General features: G+C 41.1%; 3 protein-coding genes and 1 non-coding gene across 5 annotated transcripts; 2 read left to right on the top strand and 2 right to left on the bottom strand.

The window, feature by feature from the left end:
* The first annotated feature begins 5,286 nt into the window (after window positions 1-5,286).
* trnaq-cug (transfer RNA glutamine (anticodon CUG)) lies at window positions 5,287-5,358 on the top strand. Its single transcript has one exon. It is a non-coding gene; the product is annotated as a tRNA-Gln (tRNA).
* A 2,717-nt stretch (window positions 5,359-8,075) lies between these two features.
* atp23 (ATP23 metallopeptidase and ATP synthase assembly factor homolog) lies at window positions 8,076-10,058 on the bottom strand. Its single transcript, XM_077593813.1, has 6 exons — window positions 9,704-10,058; window positions 9,513-9,558; window positions 9,242-9,323; window positions 9,028-9,165; window positions 8,884-8,967; window positions 8,076-8,819 (listed from the first exon to the last, which is right to left on the bottom strand). Exons 1-6 carry the CDS (start codon window positions 9,849-9,851, stop codon window positions 8,616-8,618), a joined length of 702 nt encoding a protein of 233 aa, XP_077449939.1. The 5' UTR covers window positions 9,852-10,058; the 3' UTR covers window positions 8,076-8,615.
* Window positions 9,846-14,793, top strand: rpap3 (RNA polymerase II associated protein 3). Its single transcript, XM_077593810.1, has 16 exons — window positions 9,846-9,969; window positions 10,297-10,451; window positions 10,591-10,753; window positions 10,833-10,976; window positions 11,055-11,147; window positions 11,219-11,346; window positions 11,409-11,530; window positions 11,599-11,669; window positions 12,347-12,472; window positions 12,536-12,663; window positions 12,723-12,844; window positions 13,118-13,188; window positions 13,269-13,361; window positions 13,427-13,743; window positions 14,480-14,580; window positions 14,646-14,793. The coding sequence occupies exons 3-16, from the start codon at window positions 10,601-10,603 to the stop codon at window positions 14,729-14,731; spliced, it is 1,755 nt and encodes a 584-aa protein (XP_077449936.1). The 5' UTR covers window positions 9,846-9,969; window positions 10,297-10,451; window positions 10,591-10,600; the 3' UTR covers window positions 14,732-14,793.
* A 58-nt stretch (window positions 14,794-14,851) lies between these two features.
* Window positions 14,852-18,592, bottom strand: mapk12b (mitogen-activated protein kinase 12b). 2 transcript variants are annotated; one of them, XM_077593811.1, is made up of 13 exons: window positions 18,576-18,592; window positions 17,166-17,267; window positions 16,527-16,656; window positions 16,397-16,455; window positions 16,208-16,319; window positions 16,105-16,134; window positions 15,902-15,949; window positions 15,718-15,832; window positions 15,571-15,642; window positions 15,401-15,480; window positions 15,235-15,313; window positions 14,987-15,160; window positions 14,852-14,916 (listed from the first exon to the last, which is right to left on the bottom strand). In XM_077593811.1, exons 1-13 carry the CDS (start codon window positions 18,590-18,592, stop codon window positions 14,852-14,854), a joined length of 1,083 nt encoding a protein of 360 aa, XP_077449937.1. The 2 variants fall into 2 exon arrangements, with proteins under 2 accessions (XP_077449937.1, XP_077449938.1); XM_077593812.1 differs by lacking the exon at window positions 18,576-18,592 and having other exon boundaries at window positions 17,166-17,323.
* Window positions 18,593-22,805: the final 4,213 nt, after the last annotated feature.

Genomic DNA, 22,805 nt, shown 5'->3' with positions numbered 1-22,805 from the left:
AAACAGGATGTTGGATTGGAAAAACATTTTTATTTGTTCCAATCCGCCATCTATTAACAAAGTAACAAATAACTAGTGGTTTAATATTACTAAAATGTGTTTAATAGTACTAAAATTATACGGATTTCGCAGGGGGGAGAGAGGGGGCGGGGGTACTTTTTGCACGGCAACAAGCTGGTAACATAAACAAATTTAAATGAACTTGGATTACGATGCAGACACTCAAAAATAAATTCAATCTAACCTTACACTAAACTTAATTCTAATTTTGTTTTAAATTTTGATACCTTTCTTCTCCCGGCTTGGCTTTATTTGCCCCGCCTCCACCCTGACTGCACGGCAACGCGCTCGTAACATAACACAATCAAGTTTAAATGAACTTGGATTACGATGCAGACACACTCGAGAATAAATTTAATCTAACCTTACACTAAACTTAATTCTAATTTTGTTTTAAATTTTGATACCTTTCTTCTCCTGGCCGGGTTGGCTCTATTTGCCCTGCCTCCACCCTGACTTTCACATGCAACCTATCGATTGTTTGCTTTTGCATTCCCTTCAAAATATTCCCAAAACGATGCACACAAATGTCCTCACAATAGAATAACGCACGGCCACTTGCCAACGAGAAGTAGTATATACGCCATTCGCACTGACCAACGGGAAAAAAACACTGAAAAAATGCAACGCTCCGCCCAGTGCTCGCAGAGACATTACACGGGGGAGTTGCGACCAGAGAGACATTACACGTGGGAGTTGCGGGGAGAGAGACAGTGGCCATGATGTTCTTATGAGCAGCCTCTCACGTCCGCTGTCTGCTCGTATATCAAAATTTGTCTCGTATCACAAGATAAATATTTGCTAAAATTTTTACTCGTATCTCAAATTGCTCGTATGTCGGGGCACTCGTATGTCGAGGTACCACTGTATTTAGATTTTTTCTGCATTGGATTGTTAGTCAGTTATGTTTTTACACAATCACAGGTCACCCAAAATTCAGGCTCTTTTGTGGTAAATTTGATGGTGCGCCACTTTTTATAGTACAGGAGGATACTTCTGCATTTTCCTTGTCAACTCATTGGCTGCCATTGACGGTGCTAGACGTCCAATGGATCAGACGTGCGATAAGGTTATTGGTGGGAGGGGGCAAAGGGAGAACAAGTTGACAATACAGCAAAATAGCAACAAGTTAGACAAGTAAAAATGGAGTGTTATGGAACCTAATTAGGGTTAAAAGTCGTTTACATTGAAAAACAATGAGCCTTTTAGTGAGTGATGCTGTCCGAGGGAATGACGGGAAAAGCCCGGAGTCGACAATGTGCAAACAAACAAAAAAGGTTTTTCATTTCAGGTCTGTCGACATCTCAAACAAATGAAAGCACAAGAAGGAATGGGGGTGCATTGCAAATGGGAAATACCAACAGGACACGGTGCTAATCAAGCCTCTTTCTTACTTTTTTTTTTTTTTTTAAAGAGGATCCCTCTCGGGGCTTTTGTTGCTGCCTGAGAGCTCTTTGTAGAGGCCCAAATCTGATAAGAGGGTGTGAGTGTTCTTGTAAATCCAGTTTCTGACGAGCTGGAACGTAGCAAATGGGGGCTTCAAAAGTGAATTTGGATGGTTGGGATATGGATTTTGGGGGCAAGGACCCTGCAAAGAGGAAATGATGGCGTTTACATCATGTTCCAGTCTTAATCAGACAATAAAACGGCAATGGCAAGATATCAGCATTGCAGAGGCATAACGGCTGTCTCGGAAGGCAAAAAAAATGTCAAATGGAAACTGCTGAGGTATACAAAAGTAATGCGTTACAGATTTGACATATCTGTTGCGTGTAAAGGCCCACCCAGAAGAACAGCGCCAGCCGTTTGTCTTATTGTCTTATTTCCCACAGTTGAGAAAATGGAGCCATCTTTAAAAAAATTTAAAAAAAACTTCAAAATCCAAACATTCTCCCAAGTTTTTCCACAATCTCAGCATCTGCCTCGGGGTGGCTCCATCAGTGTCTGGTGGAATGTCTCGGCGGCGTTAGCGGAACTTAAACAAGCTACCTCTTAAATGGGGCGCTGCTTTCTCTCCACATTTGCATGCTGCTGCTGTTTGTTCAAATTCAATAAACAGCGTGGCTATCTCAAGCCTGAACAATATATTTGACGGCCCTTGTTCGACTGATTTATGGTTCTCATCTGGTATTTGTATGCTGACTTTGAAGGAGCCTCTCCGAGGATTGAACTGAGCACACAAACGCTGAATACGACAAGTTTCAAAGTATTAAAGGGAAGGAGAAGGCCTGCTGTGGCTGTGTCTATCCCAGCGCGAATGACTATCATTATTGTAATGACTCTGTAATGTTTTCTTTCCTGGCTTTGTAATTGTTCGCAAGCCCATTGCTCAGTCGCTCAGGTGGACAAATTGCTCCCGAGGATTACTTCCCGTGATCGGGGAGGGAAACGTAATCGCTGCCATCATCGAAGTGGAAAAACAACACTTGCTTGCTTGTGTTGTAAATAACACAAAACCTCTCTGGACCATTGGGTGGGTAAAAAAATGACAAAGATGGTGAGAAAAAAGTACATATTTGCATTACAAAAGCAATGATATAAGCAAAGTACAAAGCAAATGAAAGAGTAGACGCTTTCCTATCATTAGGGAAAAAAAGGTTTGTTGCCAGCATTTGCAGTTTTTAGGGAATCGCCAGGAAAACACGGCTCATTTTCATCAAAATAATCGAGAATTATTTGGACAGTCACCCAATCAGGGGCATTTGAACACCAAATATTAAGGCTAAATTTTTTACTCCATGAATTCCGTCATCCTTTAACCCCCGTGCGTCCATATTCTGCATACTTTCAATTCCAATACACGTTGCCTAAACTTGTTAGCATTTGCCTTATTTTCCCTTTGTAATCCAAGTGACAATCTGAGACAAAATCTCAGTTTTGAATAACGAATATTGCTGATGGACAATTTAAAAACAATGCTGCAAAAACCATCTGCAGGACTTGTATATGAATGCAGAGCCTTTTCCACATGACATGAACAGTCAAAAAAAATCCTTGTTATTTCTTTCCGGCTAATAAATGGCATATGGTTGAATGGAGACCTTTTTAAACATTCCCAACCTTCAAATGAATGACCCACATGAACCTACCACCCACACGCACCTGTGGCCAACTGTCCATGCCTCCAGCCAGATGTGCCTTTAAGCAAGTCAAAGCACCCTCACAAAATATGCAAGCGAGCCCTTCGTGATTGCACGGATCTACGCAAAGTAAAATGATACGCCGGCCAGAATTGAGGAAGGGAAAACTTCCTGCTTGTTGCTTAACACAAGCACTCATCGCCTCCTTTTTGCTCATGCATTTCCCACAATGCTTTTCAAAGGGAAAACGCCCGGACTCGTTGCTCTCAGCAGTTTTAGAAGTAGGAGGAGAAAATGGCAACCATCACGGAAGACAAAACCATTCCGTCAGATTTATGGCCGCAGCTGCTCGCACAGGACTAACTGGCAAAAAAAAAATTTTTTTAACCTCTGCCAGGGAGTTTTTATCCACCCATTGTTTTAGTTAGTTCAATTTCCCTAATTTCTCGCTTATTAATTAATCTCATTCCCAGTGGGTGAAAATCAAAGATTATTTGCCTCTCTCCTGTATGTCAGACATCTGAGTTCCAATCGTGGGCCTCACGATAGACATCCCCAGGCACACTTTCACCCCATTAACATAGCTCCAGCCTGGGTATCTCATCTATATGCTAAACGGCTTGTTTACTGACATGTCAGTTCATCAATATGGAGCCAAGTTATAACCCTACATTCACCCAATAAACTTTTAAAAGGAGCACAACTGCATGAAATAGGCCATCAAAAAGACTTACAGCGACTTTTACAGCGAAAGACTCCCAGTCAAAGTCAAAGAGAATTAAAACAACACATATGTAATAACATAAATTTTCAACTCTACTTTATCTGAGGGATGATATGAAATCAAGGTTGCAATATAGAGTCAATATTCTTAAAAAAGATTTCATTGGTGCTGGGATTTTTAGCCCAGATGGCGCTTGGATGACGTCCTAAAACGTCTTTGAGAAGCAGAGAATTCCATGTCTTGGACTATGCAGCAATTACCAACATGAAAGCAGCGCAACATATGTGGCGCATACACACGACATCCATCATATGCCCGATTTGAATGATGTGATTACCAGAAAACTGCTTTATTTTTATTTTTTTAAATGAACTCATTGGCTGCTCATAACAGTGGTCCAATTAATTGAAAAGGGAGGGCTGGCAGCAATCAAATTAACTTTGAATCTTTGAGGTTAGGGTCTCAACAGTGGTGTTTCGGAAAGCGCGTCACAGAATTAGATTTTTCCTTTCCTTCTTTCTTTTTTTTTAATATATATATTTTTTTACATTTACTCATTTAGGCATGCAGACCCACAGACTGCCGATATGTACATTTTCGGTGTTCTCGCAGCAGTAAAACACAAAAAAAAAATCTAGACATTTTATAACATGTTTAGTAGGCACAAATGCAAGCAGTTCAATTTAACATACTTGAGTGGTTTGAGGTTGGTGACCAATTCAGAATAAAACTGCATTCGAAGTAGCATTAGAGTGATCTCTAGTGGTGAAAACATGCAAACTTGGTTTAATCTGCTACCATTTTAGTTTTTAAAAAGCCATTTCTGATGATTCCCAGCGTTCAAGGTCACATTGACTGTTGCATAAATCAATTCTGTGCCCTTGTAACCACTGGGAAGCAGGCCCTTTTTTCAACCACTGCCTCACGATGCTGCATCATCTGTCAGTCGCAGCGGTAGACGTTCGGGACAAATCAAGCCGATTGCTCAAACGCTAATCTGGATTTCCGAACACAGGAGGGATCGAGTTGAAGTGCCTTACCTTCGGGCGATGCTGGCCTTCCAATTCGGTGACCAGGAATTCCCAGCGGCTGCCAGTTTTGGGCCACACCAAATAGGGCATCATTGAAGGGAAACGTCTTGGTCGTCCTTGGAATTAGAGGAAGGTGACATTTTTGTTTATTTATTTTTCTTTTTTTTCAGTCCCCAGTTTCCTAAAAGGCTATTTTAGAAATATTTGCATTATTTTAGCACCAATGAATGGTGTGACATTACTTGCCAGACTGTGCACAGCATATGCCAATTACCAATTTTTTCTTAACGGCAATTTCCTTGAAAAATAATATTTAAATGTGACTGAGTCACAACACACGCTTTTTATTTTTTTCTTTAAAGGCGCCGTTTCTGGGAATGGGACATTATCTGGTTCCATGGTGTAATGGTTAGCACTCTGGACTCTGAATCCAGCGATCCGAGTTCAAATCTCGGTGGAACCTGAATTTTTCGTCCTTAAAAAATCATATTCATGCAATAAATCTCACAAAATATTCCCCAATGGGAATAAATCGACCTTGCAAGCGTTATGTTTGCTTGTTTATATACCAACAAGAACAGTACGCACAACAAGACATCGCATCTAGATTAAGATTGCAGGATTTGTTGTGATTTGGTACTGGTTTGACTGGTCCAGACACCAGAAGTTGCTAGATTTCTTTGCAGACAACCACAGCCCCCAACCCCCGCCCATTTTTTAATTAGCTGCCAAATACCCTCACAGGGACTTACTAATGATCCTAAAAACTCTGCTCCTACTTGTAGACATTGTCCAGCAGCAGTTGTTATGCTAATTACATTGCCTCTAAGTAATACGATGCATATTATTAACAGAAGAAATTAAAGAGTCAAATGCCAACTCACTTTCCACCAACGCACTTCTAAAAGTCACCTACTCCTACTTTTTTAAGCAAAGTGATAACAATCGTCAAACAGTGTACGTAGTTATGTCAGCAGCCCCCAAATGACTTAAAACATGATTTATTGCAAATTCGTGTTCATTTTTTGATTAAAAAACAATAGGATAAATTGTTTGCAAATCGCTAATCAATGCACGTCAGTCCCCCCCAAAAAACTGTTAATGCTATTTGAAAGCAGCCAGCATGACATGTCACTTAATTCCTACCGTAAAGGAGAAATTATTTCTGAAAACAGATTTTTTTTACCGTCTCGAGTCCATTTTCTAGTGTTAAACTAAAGAAAACACTCTTCCGCGGCCAGTTTTAATGATCTAGATTACCATTACGTCGCCATCTGGCGGCCAAATTTTTGTACTACGAGACGTCATGTTGAATTGAATGCATTTTTATTGTCATTATACAAGTCGTCAGCCCTCCCACTTCGAGTGGATTGGACGTTTGAGGCCGTCAGTGGCAGCCAATGAGTTATAATTGTTTCCAAATCGGCAGGCGAACGCCTCAAAGACGCTCTGTGCCAACTTTAAACGGCTCCTTAATTAATCCTCAACTGGCACTCCTAATTACCTCATTTGCATGCCCGGCCCTCCAACGGTGAACCTCACGCAGATCTCTCCTGCTGCGGAAGTTAATTGTCAGGTTCGAATGCTGATTTGAGGCATGCAAATTAAATCTGCCTCTAGAGAATTAGCGCTGTGAATTCTAATGATCTCCATTCATTTCCACTTGCGAGCAGACAAATGAATCAGGTCACTTTACTTGTTATACTTGGCTAAATGTTTGCTTTAAAAAAAACAACTGTTGTTTAAAAAAAATTATGCCATCCGTGTGCATTAACCACAAGGATATTTTTAAATAGTTGCTGTAAAAAAAAGGCAGATCAGAAAAAGATTATTCAAAAAGAAAAGGGGCTTAGATTTCAGCCTTGTGGGGCTCCTTGGGATATATTTACAATTACAAATGTTGCTAAAGTGCTTCTTTACCTGAAGCACGCAAAGGAGAGCAGGGTGTGTTCTCACTCTTCACTTTAATTAATTACGAATTAATAAGAAGTCTTGCGGAGGCATTCATCATAATTAGATCACAATGGGTGGGACCTGCTTAAATGGCACATAAGTGTGCAAAGTAGAAAGTTTTTCCCTTATTAATTCTTAATTTAAAAATGATATTTTAAAAAGGGAATACAACAATGTGGAGAAAATCATTTTAATAGCATATTATGATTGTTTATTCATTTTTGAAAAAAATTTATTTACAATAACTAATCCTATAATTAAGTGACTAATATATCAACAATTTTTTTTATAATTTTGTTAAATTAATAAGGGAAGACCAAATCTTTTTTTAGATAATCTGCCAATTTAAGGGGAAAAGTTTTTTTAAAAAAAGTAAGAACAATCATGACATTAAAAAAATGGAATATTAAATAAATAAGACAAATCTTCCACAGAAACAAAACCAAAAGCTCCGAGTTTTTTCATAAAGCGACTGGCAAATAAAACCTGAACAAATGAAACAAAATGACAGTTGTTCTAAATATCATAGTGACAGACTTCAAAACCTTTGAATACTAATGCTACTTTAAAGTGACGCAAAAGCTTTGACTTGAAAAAGACAACAACAAAACAAAACAAAAAAACACTGCCTAATAAGGGATCTAAAAGAAACAAATGTATATAATAGCAAGCATTTGATAAGTCTCCAATTCCAATAGTAAATCTGTTGTTTATTCAACTAATCCAAATACGAGTCGGTTTTTTTTAGGGAGCTTGTCATCATCTTCTCACTAAGCTCCCTTAAATTAAAAATGATTTTGCTCTGGGTTTTTTTCTAAGGAGAGCACAATTTAGAATCTATTCCTCCCACAAGTGACATTGCGATAAGGATGCGGAGAATGTCGTCTTTGAGATAGAGGGATCACGGCAGAGGATTATGAGGCTAATTCCCCTACCCCCCACCATATTATTTTTTTTGTCAGTCTCTCATTAGTCTGTGCGGAAGGATATGGAATTTTTCAATGACGTTTACAGCACGATTAGAACAAGAACATCAGCGGAGAGTAAAAACAAGGCTCTTGTTAGACTTTGAAAAAGTTTTGTTTTGAAATCCAGGAATTTGACTTAAAAAGTGTGTGTGTGTGTGTGTGTGTGTGTGTGTGTGTGCGTGCGTGCGTGCGTGCGTGTGTGTGTGTGTTTGTAATGTAGTAATTGGACACATACATGGAAGTGGATACAGCCGGCAAGTAGTCTATTCTGTTTTTATTCTTGTTGACCAAATGACATGTGGCCAATAGGTTTGTTGTTGTTGTTTGTTTTTTCAGCTAAATTGCAGTGAAATATACTGCTGTTAGATGGTTAGCATTTAGGCTACCCACCCGCGTCATGATGCGTGATGCGGTTTGAATTTATGCGGTACAATCTCATGTTCAAGCTGTTGGCAACATAAAATAAAATGATTTTTTTAAATACAATTTCAATACAATTTCTGTTTGTCTTTATCGTTCAATTTTTAATACTCTAACCGAATTATATCATTTAGTTGGTGTGTAAAAATCCGGGAAAGTGGGCCTTTAATTCATATAGTTTAGAGTTAATAAAAGTGCTCAACATAAATGGTATTTAGCTTCCAAAATCACTACTGATGATTCCCGTATAAAGAATTAATATCCGAAAGGTGGAAACATCCTTGAAACAAGTAGAAAATGCTACTTGTTCCAAGGACAAGTCCCATCCCGTCAAGTTTGAAGGGATAAAAATCGGCTCTGACGAAAATCCATTCTGCTACTAAAGATTTGCATAATACCGATTCCTGTTCTCGTAATCCCTGTAGGCGAACTTGGCGTCCTTTTTGCCGTGGGGGATTCGTCCGAAGGGCGCGTGGTCGTTGAAACACGAATCGAAGACCTCGTCTACAATTTTCTCTGCGTCCTCGCGGCTGATTTTTCTCACTGCTAGGATGGAGCGCAGGGCACGACCTCGGACGCACTCCTGGTTGAGGAGAAAGGAGTGAGAAAGAGAATGCGGTCGAATGCGTAGTGTCTAAAAACGCTACCTGGTGGTGTCGCTGCATGCCGAAGTGGAACCTGGCCAGTTCGTTGGTGAAGGAGCAATCGCCGCTGAGGTTGGCGGCACGAATCTGACACAATTACAAGCACAGTTAGGTTTGAATCAACGCGTTGACTGCGCGAGCGCTCACCTCGGAACACGCTAAATGTCTAAAGTTGGTAAACCAGTCAACATGGGCTCGACAGTGGTCAAAAGCGTGTATGAGCTCGTGCGTGACCACTCGGTTCATATGGGACTGCTGATGGATGTTATTCTGACATAGGACAATCTGGGAAAATAATGAGAAAAAAAGTTTTTTTTACCATTTAAAATTCCAAACATGAAGTTAGTAGCGGTCATCTTACTTGGGATGTCGATGCGTCAAAGCCACCGCTGACAGTTCCATCGCAATCTTCGCAGGCAAAATGGCGGTCTTTAAATACTTGACTGGGTCAAATAAATGGTGTATTCTTATTAAGAATTAAAAATACACAAAGATTGGGTGTATTTGAAAATATGTGCGTATCACTAGAGGGGGCCATTGTATTTAACTTTACGGGCATGGTTACATTTCAATGAACGTTGCGTTATAGTTTTTGAGATAACCTTCATACTTAAATTATACAAACAACTTACCATCCAGAGTTTTTCATCGCACTCAGGAGTAGTTTGGCATATGGACCTCAGTAAAACACATAGAGCTGTTAAAATAACTCGGTCGCGAACAGCAGATTTGACAGTTTTTATCACATCACAATGCGTTATTGAAACGCCCCAGTTTTTTTTTAAGAGTGACTATATAGATTATAGACGAAATTGCTACTCACTGGTTTCCACGGCTAACTGGAGCATAACCTGACACTTGTGGTTGAAAGTGAACATCCTTTCTATGACAGAGCCTTTCTTGTACTTCCCCGTATTTCTCTCAGGGAATAAGTCATATCCACAGCCTTCCTCTTGTTTCGTCTGCCCCATTGTTGTAATTTGGCTGGCAATGTGGACAAATTTAGTAGTTTATACCGGCTAGCCAGCGTTAGCTACCAGGAGAGGTCATTGCTGGGTTGCGAGATCACGTGACAGCGTCGGTTGACAGGTAAAAACCTATAATAATAAAATAGGAACTATTTATGAGTACAAGTATTTATAAATTAATCCTAAAACAAAATGATAATTGCAATTTGTAAATACATGAAAATATATATATTTCAATTTTGTAAAGCCAAAGATCGTCTTTTATGACTTTGTCATGCTAATGTGTGCTTGTTTTGTTCTAATTAATAACAACATATAACAGTAAATACATATAAAACCGTCTTAAATATAACTTTTTTAGCGTTCATTTTATTACTTTTGGAAACTAAAAGACACTAAATGTGCTCAAAGTAGGTGATTGTTGTTGCGCTTCTTTTTTGTTCTCTAGACGATCTTTGAGACGTGTTTTGCCTACGCAGTTTCCGCAACGCAAAGTATGCTGGGATTTTGCTGTCAAGGCTCCAAAATCACAACATAAACGCATGAAGTTACGATCACATATTTTTGGGAATCGCGACTGTACGCCGGAGAAAGAAAAATAAGGTACTTTGTCACCGGTTTACTTTATTTGACCCGATTCCTTAAAGAGACAGTGGGGAACGAACATCATTCAAATCTCGCGGTTCATCTGGAAATTAATTTAAAAAAACATTCTAATCCGAAATGATGGTTCTCTTTGCAGGGGCAAAATAATGGCCGGGCCAAACAAAGCACTCGAGTTACAGATGCAAATGCGTCAGAATGCAGAAGATCTGCAAAGCTTCATGAAGGACCTGGAGACCTGGGAAAGTGACATAAAGACCAAAGATGAGCAATTGAATCGAGGGGGCCAAGAGGACACACGGGTTGGTTCCAACTGGAAATCCCACGCCCAATCATTTAGATTTGAAATGATCATATTGACAACATTTTCTTGTTTTGCAGTCCAACCTTCCTCCTGTTCGAAACAAGGACTACAAAGCAAAAATGAGGGCGAAGAAGATGAAGATGGCCAAAACTGAGACAGACGCAACTAATCCACGTAGGATCAAATCAAGTGATTATCAGTCATGGGACCGGTTTGATGTGGTCAGTTGCACATTTATTAGCCATCCAGAGCAGTAATGTTGAATTGTGAAAAAGACTCATCTGACTTTTATATTCTAGGACCGAGCTTTGGAGGAGGTGGACAAAGAGGAACATCCTGAATCAGACTCAGAAGAAGCTGATGTAGAGCGTGCTTTAGCAGAGAAAGAAAAGGTAACGCCACTTTACATCTCTGGGATGAACAAATAAGAATGCCTGGAAAAATAACGCAGCTTTATCATCAGGGTAATGCGTTTTTCAAAGAAGGCAAATACGACGACGCCATTGAATGCTACTCCAGAGGAATGGCCGCCGATCCTTATAATCCCGTTCTTCCCACGAATAGAGCCACTGCTTTTTACCGTCTCAAGAAGTAAGCATCCACATTTATAGTGTTTTTTTAAACAACTGCTCACGCATTTCCCCCTTTTTGAGATTCGCTGTAGCCGAATCCGACTGCAATCTGGCCATCGCTCTGGACAGCAACTACTCCAAAGCGTACGCGCGACGAGGAGCAGCCCGATTGGCGCTGAAGAACTACGACAGCGCTTTAGAGGGTGAAATTTCCTTTCCATGGAACCACATCACACTGATCTGGAGATGTAAAACACACATTTCTGCGCAGATTACCAAACTGTTCTCAAACTTGACCCAAGCAACCTCGAAGCGCAAAATGAAGAGCGGAAAATCCAGGAGGTGCAAACTCATCCTCAGATTACCGTAATTACTCGAATATAACACGCAGGTTTTTGCAAAATAATTAATTCCAATAGTTGGGGGTGCGTGTTATAATCAAAAACTAATTTTTTTTTTTTTTTTTTTTTTTTTTAATTTTTTTTTTTTTTTGTGTCTTGTTACATGGCCCTTAGCCTGGTGCTTTTTCTTGCCAAATAAATTGAATTGAAATTGAATTGAATAAAATAAATTACAAATTTTCGATCGAAAAAAGCATTGTCAAACTCACTTTGACGCACGGATTTTACGTCATCTCGTAAAGCCAATCGGATGATGTGTTGTGGGAGGAAGAGGAAGTGGATGAAGGAAGCGTGGACGTTGATAGGATTCTCAACGAAGAGATGTATGAGAGGACAGACAAAGAGAGAGAGGAACTTTTCATTTGAAGGATTCTAATGAATAAATTTGTTTGAACAAAACAATCGTGAAACGAAGAAAAAAAGGTAAGATTTCTGATTTTCGTCAGCGGGAAATTTTAGGTGCGCACTATATTCGAGTACTGCGTTTTTCCAGATTTTTTTGACCCAAAGTTATACCTGCGTGTTATTTTCGAGTGCGCGTTATATTCGAGTAATTACGGTAGATTCTGCTTGTTTTCAGAAGAAAAAAAAACGTTATTCACGATATTACCGTGCCAGATACGTGGAGCTCAAGAACCGAGTCACGGAACGTTACCTCCGTCCAACCCAGTCGTCAAATGTGAGCAGCGAAGATTGACGGAGGAGCAGCAGAGACGACAAGAAGCCGTCGTGCAAAAAGACAGAGTAAGATTTCTCACCGAATTGATTTCTATGGACAAAGAAAAAGTCTGCATGTCGTCTTTTTAGGGTAACGCTTACTTCAAAGAAGGCAAGTACGACGCAGCCGTGGAATGTTACACCCGAGGCGTGGAAGCGGACCGCACCAACGTTCTGCTCTCCGCCAATAGAGCCATGGCCTACCTTAAACTAGAAAGGTAAAAACGATCGTAATGTTGTTGTTTTCGGACTAAAATATGTGCCGACGTGATGTAAGATTCAAAGAGGCAGAAGAAGACTGCACCTTGGCAATATCTTTAGACAACACGTATTCCAAGGCGTTCGCACGGCGAGCTACGGCAAGATTGGCGTTGGGGAATTTGGAGGAAGCGCAGAAAGGTGAGGGCCAGAGATGTCCAATCAATTTCCGTAGCAGTAATTCTGGCTTTAGCGCTCTCCTGTGGCTACTTCTACCTTCTATTTAAAAAAAAAAAGGAAAATAGTTTTGATAGTTCGCGTGTTATATCAGGGAGTAGTTTTTTTAATCTGATAAATTAGATTTCCCTGTTGATTAAAACAGCACGCACTTATAATTACAGTAGACAAAATGCAGTGCTTTTCTAGTTTTTTTTTTAAACAAACATTGCAGCTCACATTGTGTTCACTTTTCAGATTTCCAAGAAGTTTTGAAGCTTGAACCGGGAAACAAGCAGGCCCAGACTGAGCTCCAGAAACTCCAAAATGTACCTTTTCACCTCGATTTTTGTTTGTACGTACTTGCAAGGCTTTTACGTCACTAAATCCGGATGCTGGTCCCCCTCAGGACGTTGTACACGCCGGCCTGCTTCAAACGTCCGAGGGCTCGCAGAGGAGAACGGTGCAACCTGTGGACAAAGCGGCCCACCTGCGCTCCACTGTAAGTCATGCACTCTTTTATGATATACAGTATCCGGGTTATCAACTTGTTTTGTGGCGGTTTAGAAACCCCTGAGGAGAATTGACATTGAGGAGGTCAGCGGAAAAGCGCTGGATGTGTCGCCAACATCCAGCGCAAAGAGGATTGAAATCCCGGAAGTAACGGAGGTACCCAAAGAAGCCCCCGTGATAAATCTCCCTCCTCCACCTAGCAAAAGTTTCCAACTGGAAGCCGACTTGCGCACGATTGGAAACCAGCCAGAAGTGGTTTACGCCTACCTCAAGCAAATCAAACCGGAGGCTTACGTGCAGATTTTCCAGAGCTCCCTTGAACCCAACATCCTCTTTCAGATTCTGCAGACAATCCGGGATTTTTATATCAAGTAAGTCGCTTGAATCACTGAAAACGCAGGTGTTAAAGTGGTGGCCCGCATCCTTTTTATGCAGACCGCAAAAGTTAATGACATGTGCCGACTTCATGTTGTAATATACAATTTAAACGATGATATTTACTTTTTTGGCCTCTTTCAGAAAAGATTAAATAGAATTTTTTTTAAATACAAAAATTCTAATATTTTTCTTTTTTTTTTTTGCAAAAAATGTCAAAAGTCTGAAAATAAACAAACAAAACAGAAAGTTTCCTATAATCCACTTTTATTTTTTAACCTAAGTTTAAAAAGTCTGATGTTTGTTCAAATATATTCAATCAATAGATGATTATATGAATACATATTTTTGTAATTTTTCTTTACTTAAAAAAACTGAATATTTAGCTGTTTTTTTTCCAATTTTTAAAAAGTTATTTAAATAAAATGGAGACTACTGTTTTTCAATTTTACTTTTAAAAACTCTAATATAAAAATAAATATTTCATGTTTTTTTCCTGTTTTGATTTAAAAACTTTAAAATACATGAGAATATTTTCTATTGGGATGCTCAGAAAGGGGATTTGGCCACATTCAACAAGCAGAAAAGCTGTCAATTTATTAATAGATTCATTTTAGCATTGTAGTAACGGCCCTCCGAATAAAACCGTAACAACAACATGGCCTGCAACAAAAATGACTTTGACATTCCCGACTTTAACGTAGCAACAAAGCTAACATCTCGTTCGTCTAGGAACGAATCTGCAATGGTCACCATGGACATCCTCGAGAGCCTCTCAAGTGTGAGGCGCTTCGACACGGCCATCATGTTTATGTCTTCCTCTGAAAAGGAAGGTGAGAGCATCCCGACTTCATTCGTGTCCAATTTGTTGCATTTACATTTATTTTCCTTCACTCAGTGCTCAAAGACGTCTTTGACTTTCTACGGCAAGCTGAATCGGGTCGATCGTCTGTTGCTACGTTACAGAAGAAGTACGGCATGTGATCTGGAACGCTGTATTCACATCAATAATGTCAAAAGGTGAATAAAAAAAATAATTTCTAGCACTTGGACCGTGTAGTGGCCCACTCCCAGCCCGCACGCCGCACCATAGACGTCAATGAGTTAAAGTGATGTTTCCCTGGAGTCCTTGGAAGGTCTGAAGGTCAGAATCTCAGTGACGGTGTGTCCTGCGTAAAAGTCACAAAAGTTGACGATTCACGTTTGAGAGGTCGAAATGAAAAGTTGTCGCCGACGTACGTTTCCACTGATCGAGCGTCAGGTCCGTGTTGTCGATGGTCTGGTCGTACGGTCGCGCCTCAGTTTCTTCTTCGGTGTCACGGAAATCGGCAAAGAAGGGCGAGTCGAGGGATTCCGAGGCGCTGAGCCGCTCCTCGGGGTCGAGGAGGAGCATTTTTTCTAACACGCACACCGCTGCCAACACGCCACAAAGCGTGGAGAATTCATGGGGGAACATTGACAATTTGGAGAAAATGGCTTTGCCCTACCATGGGAGCTCGTCTTGGGGAAAATGGAGTGCAGATCCTTTTGGGGGATTTTCGATAAACCCTTGAGGTAGTTTTTGGCCTGGTGGGACAGTCAATGAAGGTTATTGCTAAATTCATTTTCAAATAATATGCCAAAATATAAAGGGAGCTTATCTTCCAAACTCACATCTTGACTTTGTAGCTTCACGATAAAGTCTGCAGCCGGCGTTCCCGTGATCTTCATGATTTCCCGGAGCTGATCCAAGTCTGGGGCAAGCTCGGGGTCAAGGTTCACATATTTCTCACTTCACATTCCAAATGAAAGAAATAAAAGAAAGCGGAAATGCACTTGGATACGATCGTTGCCTTTAAAAAGAGGCTTCCCCAGCAGCATCTCAGCCATAATACAACCGGCGGACCAAATATCCACTAAAAAAAAAAGAACAGTAAACGAGAAATCGCATCTCAAACTATTCCCCACATTGTTTTTGGCAACCGTCCTACCCGCTTGCGTGTAGCGCATCCAGTTTAGAATAACTTCGGGGGCTCGATACCAACGGGTCACCACGTAACCCGTCATTTCTGCGTCGGCCTGCCTTGCTAGGCCAAAATCCAGAATCTGAAATTGACAAAATAAACATTCATTACAGAAAAATCTCACTAGACGTATGAGGTTGTTACTATATACCTTTAATTCACAGTCTGGGTTGATGGCTAGATTTCCTGGTTTTAGATCCTGAAAAGAGTGAAATTACAAATTGAAGTGCATTTCATCTGCAGCGTTAACAAATTGAACCTCATAATCCACAAATCTGCATAAACAATGCAAAGCCTAGACCGTGGGAATTTGACCCCGACCCCCAAAAATGGCTAATCTGAAAATTCACGCACCCTGTGGATGATCCCTGCCGAGTGAATATACTGGAAATAGGCAAAAATAAGACATTAGATTTAATGTTTTTTTTTTAAAGTGAAATGATCATTTAAATCTCACTTTGAGTCCCTTCATCATCTGGTAGACAAGAAACTGAACTCTGTCTTCTGTCAATCTCTCCATTTTCATGAGTTTGCCAAGGTCGGTACCCATGAAGGGCATAACCAGGTAGCTGTGAATGGTACAAAATAAAAAATAAAAGTAGTATTTAAAAAATATAAATAGAATCAGGAGAAAATAAGCACTTACAAGTCTCGAAGGTGGTCCACGGATATTTCCGCCGTGAAAACATCAAGTAGGCCGATGACCTACTCGGAGAAAGGGACCGTTAATTAACAGGGACGTGTTTGGGGTATTCGAGCGCGAAAAATCATCTCACGTTTTCATGCTTCATGTGTTTGAGGAGGCGGAGCTCCCGGTAGGCCCGCTTGGCGAAAAGTTTGGACTGAAACGGTCGGTGGAGCTTTTTGATGGCAACCTGTGAGTTGCTCCGACGATCCCAGGCTGAACTGAAATGGGATACCGACCATTATTTTATTTCTACACCAGTTATCTTTATCACCCTTATATGGCTTCAATTGCAGGGAATGAGCTAACAACTGCATTTTATGTTTACCATTTATAGTTACCCTTTGTACATTTTTATCATCCTCTCAAACCCAAGAAGTAATTAAACTGTTAGTTCTGAGTATGAATTAAAGCTTTACCCCCCCTGCAGATAAGCGGTTAAGTCAGCTGGTTGGGGGTCTTCTTTGACTTTTAACAACAATGAAGCTGGCTGGGCTTTTCTTTGTGGACCACCTCACCCACACAATGCAAGGAGGGGGTCTGTGAAGCCAGCTGTAAGGGACCCTGACTTAGCAAAATGTCTCAAAAGTTAACCAAAAAAAGACGATTCAAAAATTTAATATACAGAAAAATGCAGTTTGGCTAATAAACATTCCACTTGAAATCTCTTGGTGTGCATGAACAATGGAATATTTCATCAATACGATGAATATGAAAAAGTTGTTCTCACCAGACACTTCCATAAGCTCCAGTTCCAACCTGCCTCAGTTCTCGGTACCTTTCCGGCACTTCCCACACGGTTCTGTTGACATCCTGCCGGTAAAATCCCGTCCTGGACCCTCGCAGAGCCATCCCCGAGAAGTTGGTGGCCAGGACATGAATCCGTTTGGGTTCCGGTGCGTCGGGGAGGCTCATAGGGAGGGAAGCAGATCTAAAAAAGCTCTGATGAAAACTCTGGGAGAAGAAGTCTAGTCTGTCCTGCGGGGAAGTTTAGGGGTCCGAATTCCACCAGAAGAGCTTTGGTGTGTCTTGCAGCTTGACCCCACCCGTCCCCCAACACACAAACGCGTCTATTGTGATTGTCGGTCGCCCCGGGCAATCTATGGGTGGGTCTGAAATGTGGGACAAACATCTGTCCTGTCTATTCTGCTTGATTGTAGTTTTGTAGATAACTTCACAAATCATCAGTGGTGGAGCGTCAGGGCCTAAAAATATCTGAATCACAGACTGATGTTAATAATATTTTGTCCATGAATGCTTATTAAATAATTCCAACTGATCTGTCAGCTTCCTTTCATTGCTTTTCCCCTGGTTGCACTGCTTCCAGATGTATGTTTTCATATTTAAGCAATTAACCTATCACATTTCAGCCATTATTTGTTGCCAGGAGGGGGCCCTGGCGACTGAGTGGTTTGCGCATCAGCCTCACAGTGGGAGATCTGGGTTCAAATACAGGTTGGTCCACCTGCGTAGAGTTTGCATGTTCTGCCCGGCCTGTGTTGGTTTTCTCTGGGTATGCCGGTTTCTTCCCACATTCCAAAGACATGCATGGTAGGCTGATTGGACACTCTAAATTGACCTAGGTATGAGTGTGAATGGTTGTTTGTCTCCTTGTGCCCTGCGATTGGCTGCCCACCAATTCAGGGTGTCCACCACCTCTGGGCCGAAGTCAGCTGGTATATGCTACAGCACCCCCTGCGACCCTAGAGAGGATAAAGCTGTTCAGAAAATGAGATGAGATTTGCCAGGGTCCGAAATCTACAAGGAGTCCTTAACAATGAGTTCTGCAGGCCCTGTAGCATAAAATAAGCGTCGATAAAAGTCAGTGGTGGTCCGTGCATTTCCTAGTGACGCCTTCAGCAAAAACTATTTTATGGCTATAAAACCGTTACTGCAGCTACAGCTGCGACACATAAAAATAATCAATAAATCCATGCACAAAAATGGGGTAAAATCCACTTCCTAGCAGCATTTAATGATTAAATACAAATTCTGGAGCTTTTCAGACATTACAACCGGGCCAGGGGGTGATTTTCCCGGGAAAAGACAGCGATGAACGTCAATGGCGTACCGGCAAACATTGCCCGAAAATGGGGTAAAATCCAGCTGAAAACAGCATTTATTGATTAAATACAAATACTGGAGCTTTTTAGACATCAGAACCGGGCCCGGAGTATCATTTCCCCGGGAAAAAGACAGCGATGAACGTCGATACGTCCATACGTGAAACGGCAAAAATTGCACTAAAATAGGGTACAATCCACTTCCTAGCAGGATTTAGTGATTAAATACAAATACTGGAGCTTTTCAGACATTACAACCGGGCCACGGGGGTGATTTTCCCGGGAAAAGAGAGCGATGGACGTCCATGGCGAAACTGCAAAAATTGCACTAAAATGGGGTAAAATCCACTTCCTAGCAGCATTTATTGATTAAATACAAACACTGGAGCTTTTCAAATATCAGAACCGGGCCTGGAGGACAACTTTCCCTGGGAATTCCATACAATTGAAATATGATTTAGGAATATAGCCATATTTTACTCACCAAAAATCCTTTTTAACTGTACACAATATCCATCCTCCTTTCTTTCTTCCTTCTTTTCTATCGCCATTGAAGCTAATGCTGAAAGTCGAGCCTGTCCTGTCGTATTTCTGGCATAGTCCGTCTTGAAAATGGCTTTAAATCAACACAACAATATATTTGCTTGTGCAGCTCGCTCCAGATACAGTTTGTTAGCTCTGGCTAGTCCACTCTATCACTAGCCAATCATAGTTGGTGAAAGCGATGACGTATCCCTACGCCTGCGAGAAGGCAAAGACGTATCCCTACGCATGCGAGAAGGCATTGTGGTGTTGCCAACTCGAAATCTGATTGGTTAAAGCAACAGTCTTATTGACGCTGGTTTAATGCCGCTGGAACCTTCACGAGGTGTCTGCCGAGAGGCCGCTCGTCGCGGACTGCGAATCCAACAAAACTACCCAGAGCTGCCACCCAGGAACGTGGCGCCCTACATTTTTCATCCACACCTCCGGCTACCCCCTGGATGAACTAGTGGCAGCTGTAGCGCTGCTGACAGTAATCCTCAGGCGACTGAGGTGACCTAACAACAACAACAAAAGCAGCAGAGCCTGCAGAACTGATTGTGAAGGCCTTGAGGCAGATTTCTGACCCTGGCAACAAATAATGACTGAAATGTGATTGAAAATATGAAAACACATCTGGAAGCAGTGCAACCAGGGGGAAAGCAATGAAAGGAAACTAACAGACCATTTGGAATTATTTAATAAGTATTCATGGAAAAAATATAATTAACATCAGTCTGTGATTCAGATATTTCTTAGGCCAGCAGAGAAGGCCTTGAATACCCTGACGGCACACCACTGATAAAACTGTATGCGTAGGGATACGTCATCGCTTTAACCAATCAGATTTCGAGTTGGCGACACCAACGCTTTCTCGCATGCGTAGGGATACATCATCGCTTTCACAAACTATGATTGGCTAGTGATAGAGTGGACAAACCAGAGCTACCAAAATAAATCTGTAGCGAGCTGCACAAGAAAATATATTGCTGTGTTGATTTAATAGCGGTTTTGTCAACCCACAATGGCTGAAGGAGGAGAATAAATGGATATGGTTGCTTCGATAGCGATAGAAAAGAACGAGGAAAGAAAGGAGAATGGATTTTGTGTACAACTAAAAACGATTTTCGGTGAGTAAAATGTGGCTATATTCCTAAATAATTTTTCAATTGTATGAGGTTATCATTGATGCTTTTTATGTATCGCATCTGTAGCTGCAATAAAGGTTTTATAGCCATAAAATAGTTTTTGAGGGTTCGATTGATTTAGACGTAGCAATACTGAAGGCGTAGATGTGAAATGCACAAAAAATAGACACAAAAAAGACAGTTGCCATAATAATGTTTATTAGTAAAAAATACATTGTTTTCATAATAATGTGCACTAGTCTAATACACGTTATTCTGAAAACAATGTATGTTTTGTGTCTATTTTTAGTGGGCATGGCCGAGGTCAGAGTTCAAATGGCCGCCGCCAATCTTCAAAATGGTGGATGAGCGAGGAGCCAGTGCGGTTGTGGACTGCAGAGCAGCTCAGAAGTGGCCATTTTCCGAAGAAAGACCTACTAAACTTCTTACAGGACAATGCAGCACATTCGGTACGTTGTCATTTGGGGATTTAGAAGCCCCAGTTCCAATGTTCCCTCTAATTTTTCGTTGGTCTGAGCAGAAAGTCAACCTCCCTGAGCGCACTGAGTACCAGTGTGAGCGACATCATCGGTACTCGGATGATTCGCCTAAAGACGTTTCGCCGACGGACGTTTGACAGACGGGCAGGTCGCCGAATGAACGTTCGGCGGAACGTCCATTCGGCGACCTGTCCATTTTTCATGTAAAACATGCTGTAAAACACGAAAAACATAAGTGGACAGAGCTACTGCCACTTGCTGCCGCTTAAACGGCGCCATCATGGGGAAAGGGGTATAAAAAAAATAAAAAATAAACGATTTTTTTTTTTTTTTTTTTTTTACTGCGCGCCATATGATTGCTGCTGCGCAGCGAGGACGAGAGTAGTGCGCAATTGCGCACGCGCGCATCTTAGAGGGAACACTGCCCAGTTCTCATTTTAACTTGTTTTTTGACGGGAGCATGCGTTGTTGGCGTGATGTAGCCCCACGTGTGTGCAGACAGAAAAATGTTTGCAAACAAATTGGCTACATTGTGTTACCTATAACTCTTTATGTTTAAAAGGAAATCATTCCATTGTGTGTTCAGTCCCTCAACGAGCACAGAGTGCTGGGAAACATCAAGAATGTGGCCAAAACGGCAAAAAAGGAGCCAGCTTGTCGACGCCATAACGAGTTATTTGTCAGCAAAGTGAGTCATTTTTAAAAAATATTTTCTATTTTCTCTATCCGGGTAATAATTAAATGTAGGCGTTCAGTATTCGAGGCTTTGCTCAATTAGCTTGCTTTTTATTATGATACATTCAAATTTTGAATGAAAACACACTCACTGGCTTGGTGTTTTTTTAATGGCAAGAACCCGTGTGGATAACTCACACCCACAAGTGCCATCAGTGGAGGTGTAAGGAATAAAAAGTACACTTATAGAATTATATAATCCTTTTCCCTGGGCCTGTTTTCCCTTCACTTTCTTAAAGGAAGACCTCAGGGCTTGGACCTTTTCATTTTTAGTTTTAAATTTGACAAAAACAAGTGAGACATTCATTCAGCAATAGTGCTGGGGTCATTTTTGACTCAAGTTTAAACATGGTAAAATAACCATTTTCCTCAGTGTAAGAAGGGAAAATGGAAATTTTTGGACTTTTTAATGAATGGATTTGAAATGATTGATTGGGGAAAAACTCTTAGGATGAAATGACATGGGAAATGAATGTGGGTCATTTGTGTATCAAAATGGTTAAATCACGCTGTGGTGTTTTGTAGAGGTTTAAAGCCACAGATGGTGGAAGAGGTGACAAACCAGGTGAAAATTGTCAAAATCAACAAGACTAATACCTAGGGCAGGGGTCCCCAAACCGGTCCCCGAGGGCTGGTGTGGGTGCAGGTTTTTGTTCCAACTGGTCTAGCATAAACAGTTTGACCAATGAGATTTAATCAGAAAAGAAGCACCTGACTGCAATCCACTGATTGCACTTGTAGGACACCAGATTGGTGAAAAGGTGTCCTCTTTATGGGTTGGAATGAAAACCCGCACCCACTGTGGCTCTTTGTGGAATAGTTTGGAGACCACTGACCTAGGGGCAATTTTAGAGTGTCCAATCAGCATACAATGCATCTTTTTGGGATGTGGGAGGAAAACGGAGTACTCAGAGAAAACCCACGCAGGCCCAGTGAGAATATGCAAATTCAACACAGGTGGACCGACCTGGATTTGAACCCAGGACCCCAGAGCTATGAGGCCGACGCGCGAACCACTCAGCCGCCGGGCCGCCCATTCATAGATATTAATCATTACATTTTTTTTATTACTAAATCATTTATGTGTAGTAGACATGCACCTGCTTATGGCAGGTGTGATACTGGTGTGTGCCCATAGCGAGCAATGAGGATGTTGCTCACACTGGTACTCAGTGTGCTCAGGGAAGTTATCTTTCTCCCCAGACAAACAAAAAATTAGAGGGAACATTGATCGAGAATATTAGTATATTAGTTGTAATTTCTTGTAAACTGTGTGGGTGTATATGTGACATGCTAAAGTGTTTAATTTGGGAAATGACAATAATAGTATAAAATGTGGGATGGGCACGGGCGAGGCAAATATGTCTATACACACACAAGAACAGGACGTTTTGTTCTGTCATCCAGGAACACATAAATTGAA

The sequence above is a fragment of the Stigmatopora argus genome, chromosome 23 (assembly GCF_051989625.1).
Source record: "Stigmatopora argus isolate UIUO_Sarg chromosome 23, RoL_Sarg_1.0, whole genome shotgun sequence".
NCBI lineage: Eukaryota > Metazoa > Chordata > Actinopteri > Syngnathiformes > Syngnathidae > Stigmatopora > Stigmatopora argus.
Note: the sequence above shows the minus strand (reverse complement) of the source record. Positions and strands in the feature narration are given on the sequence as shown.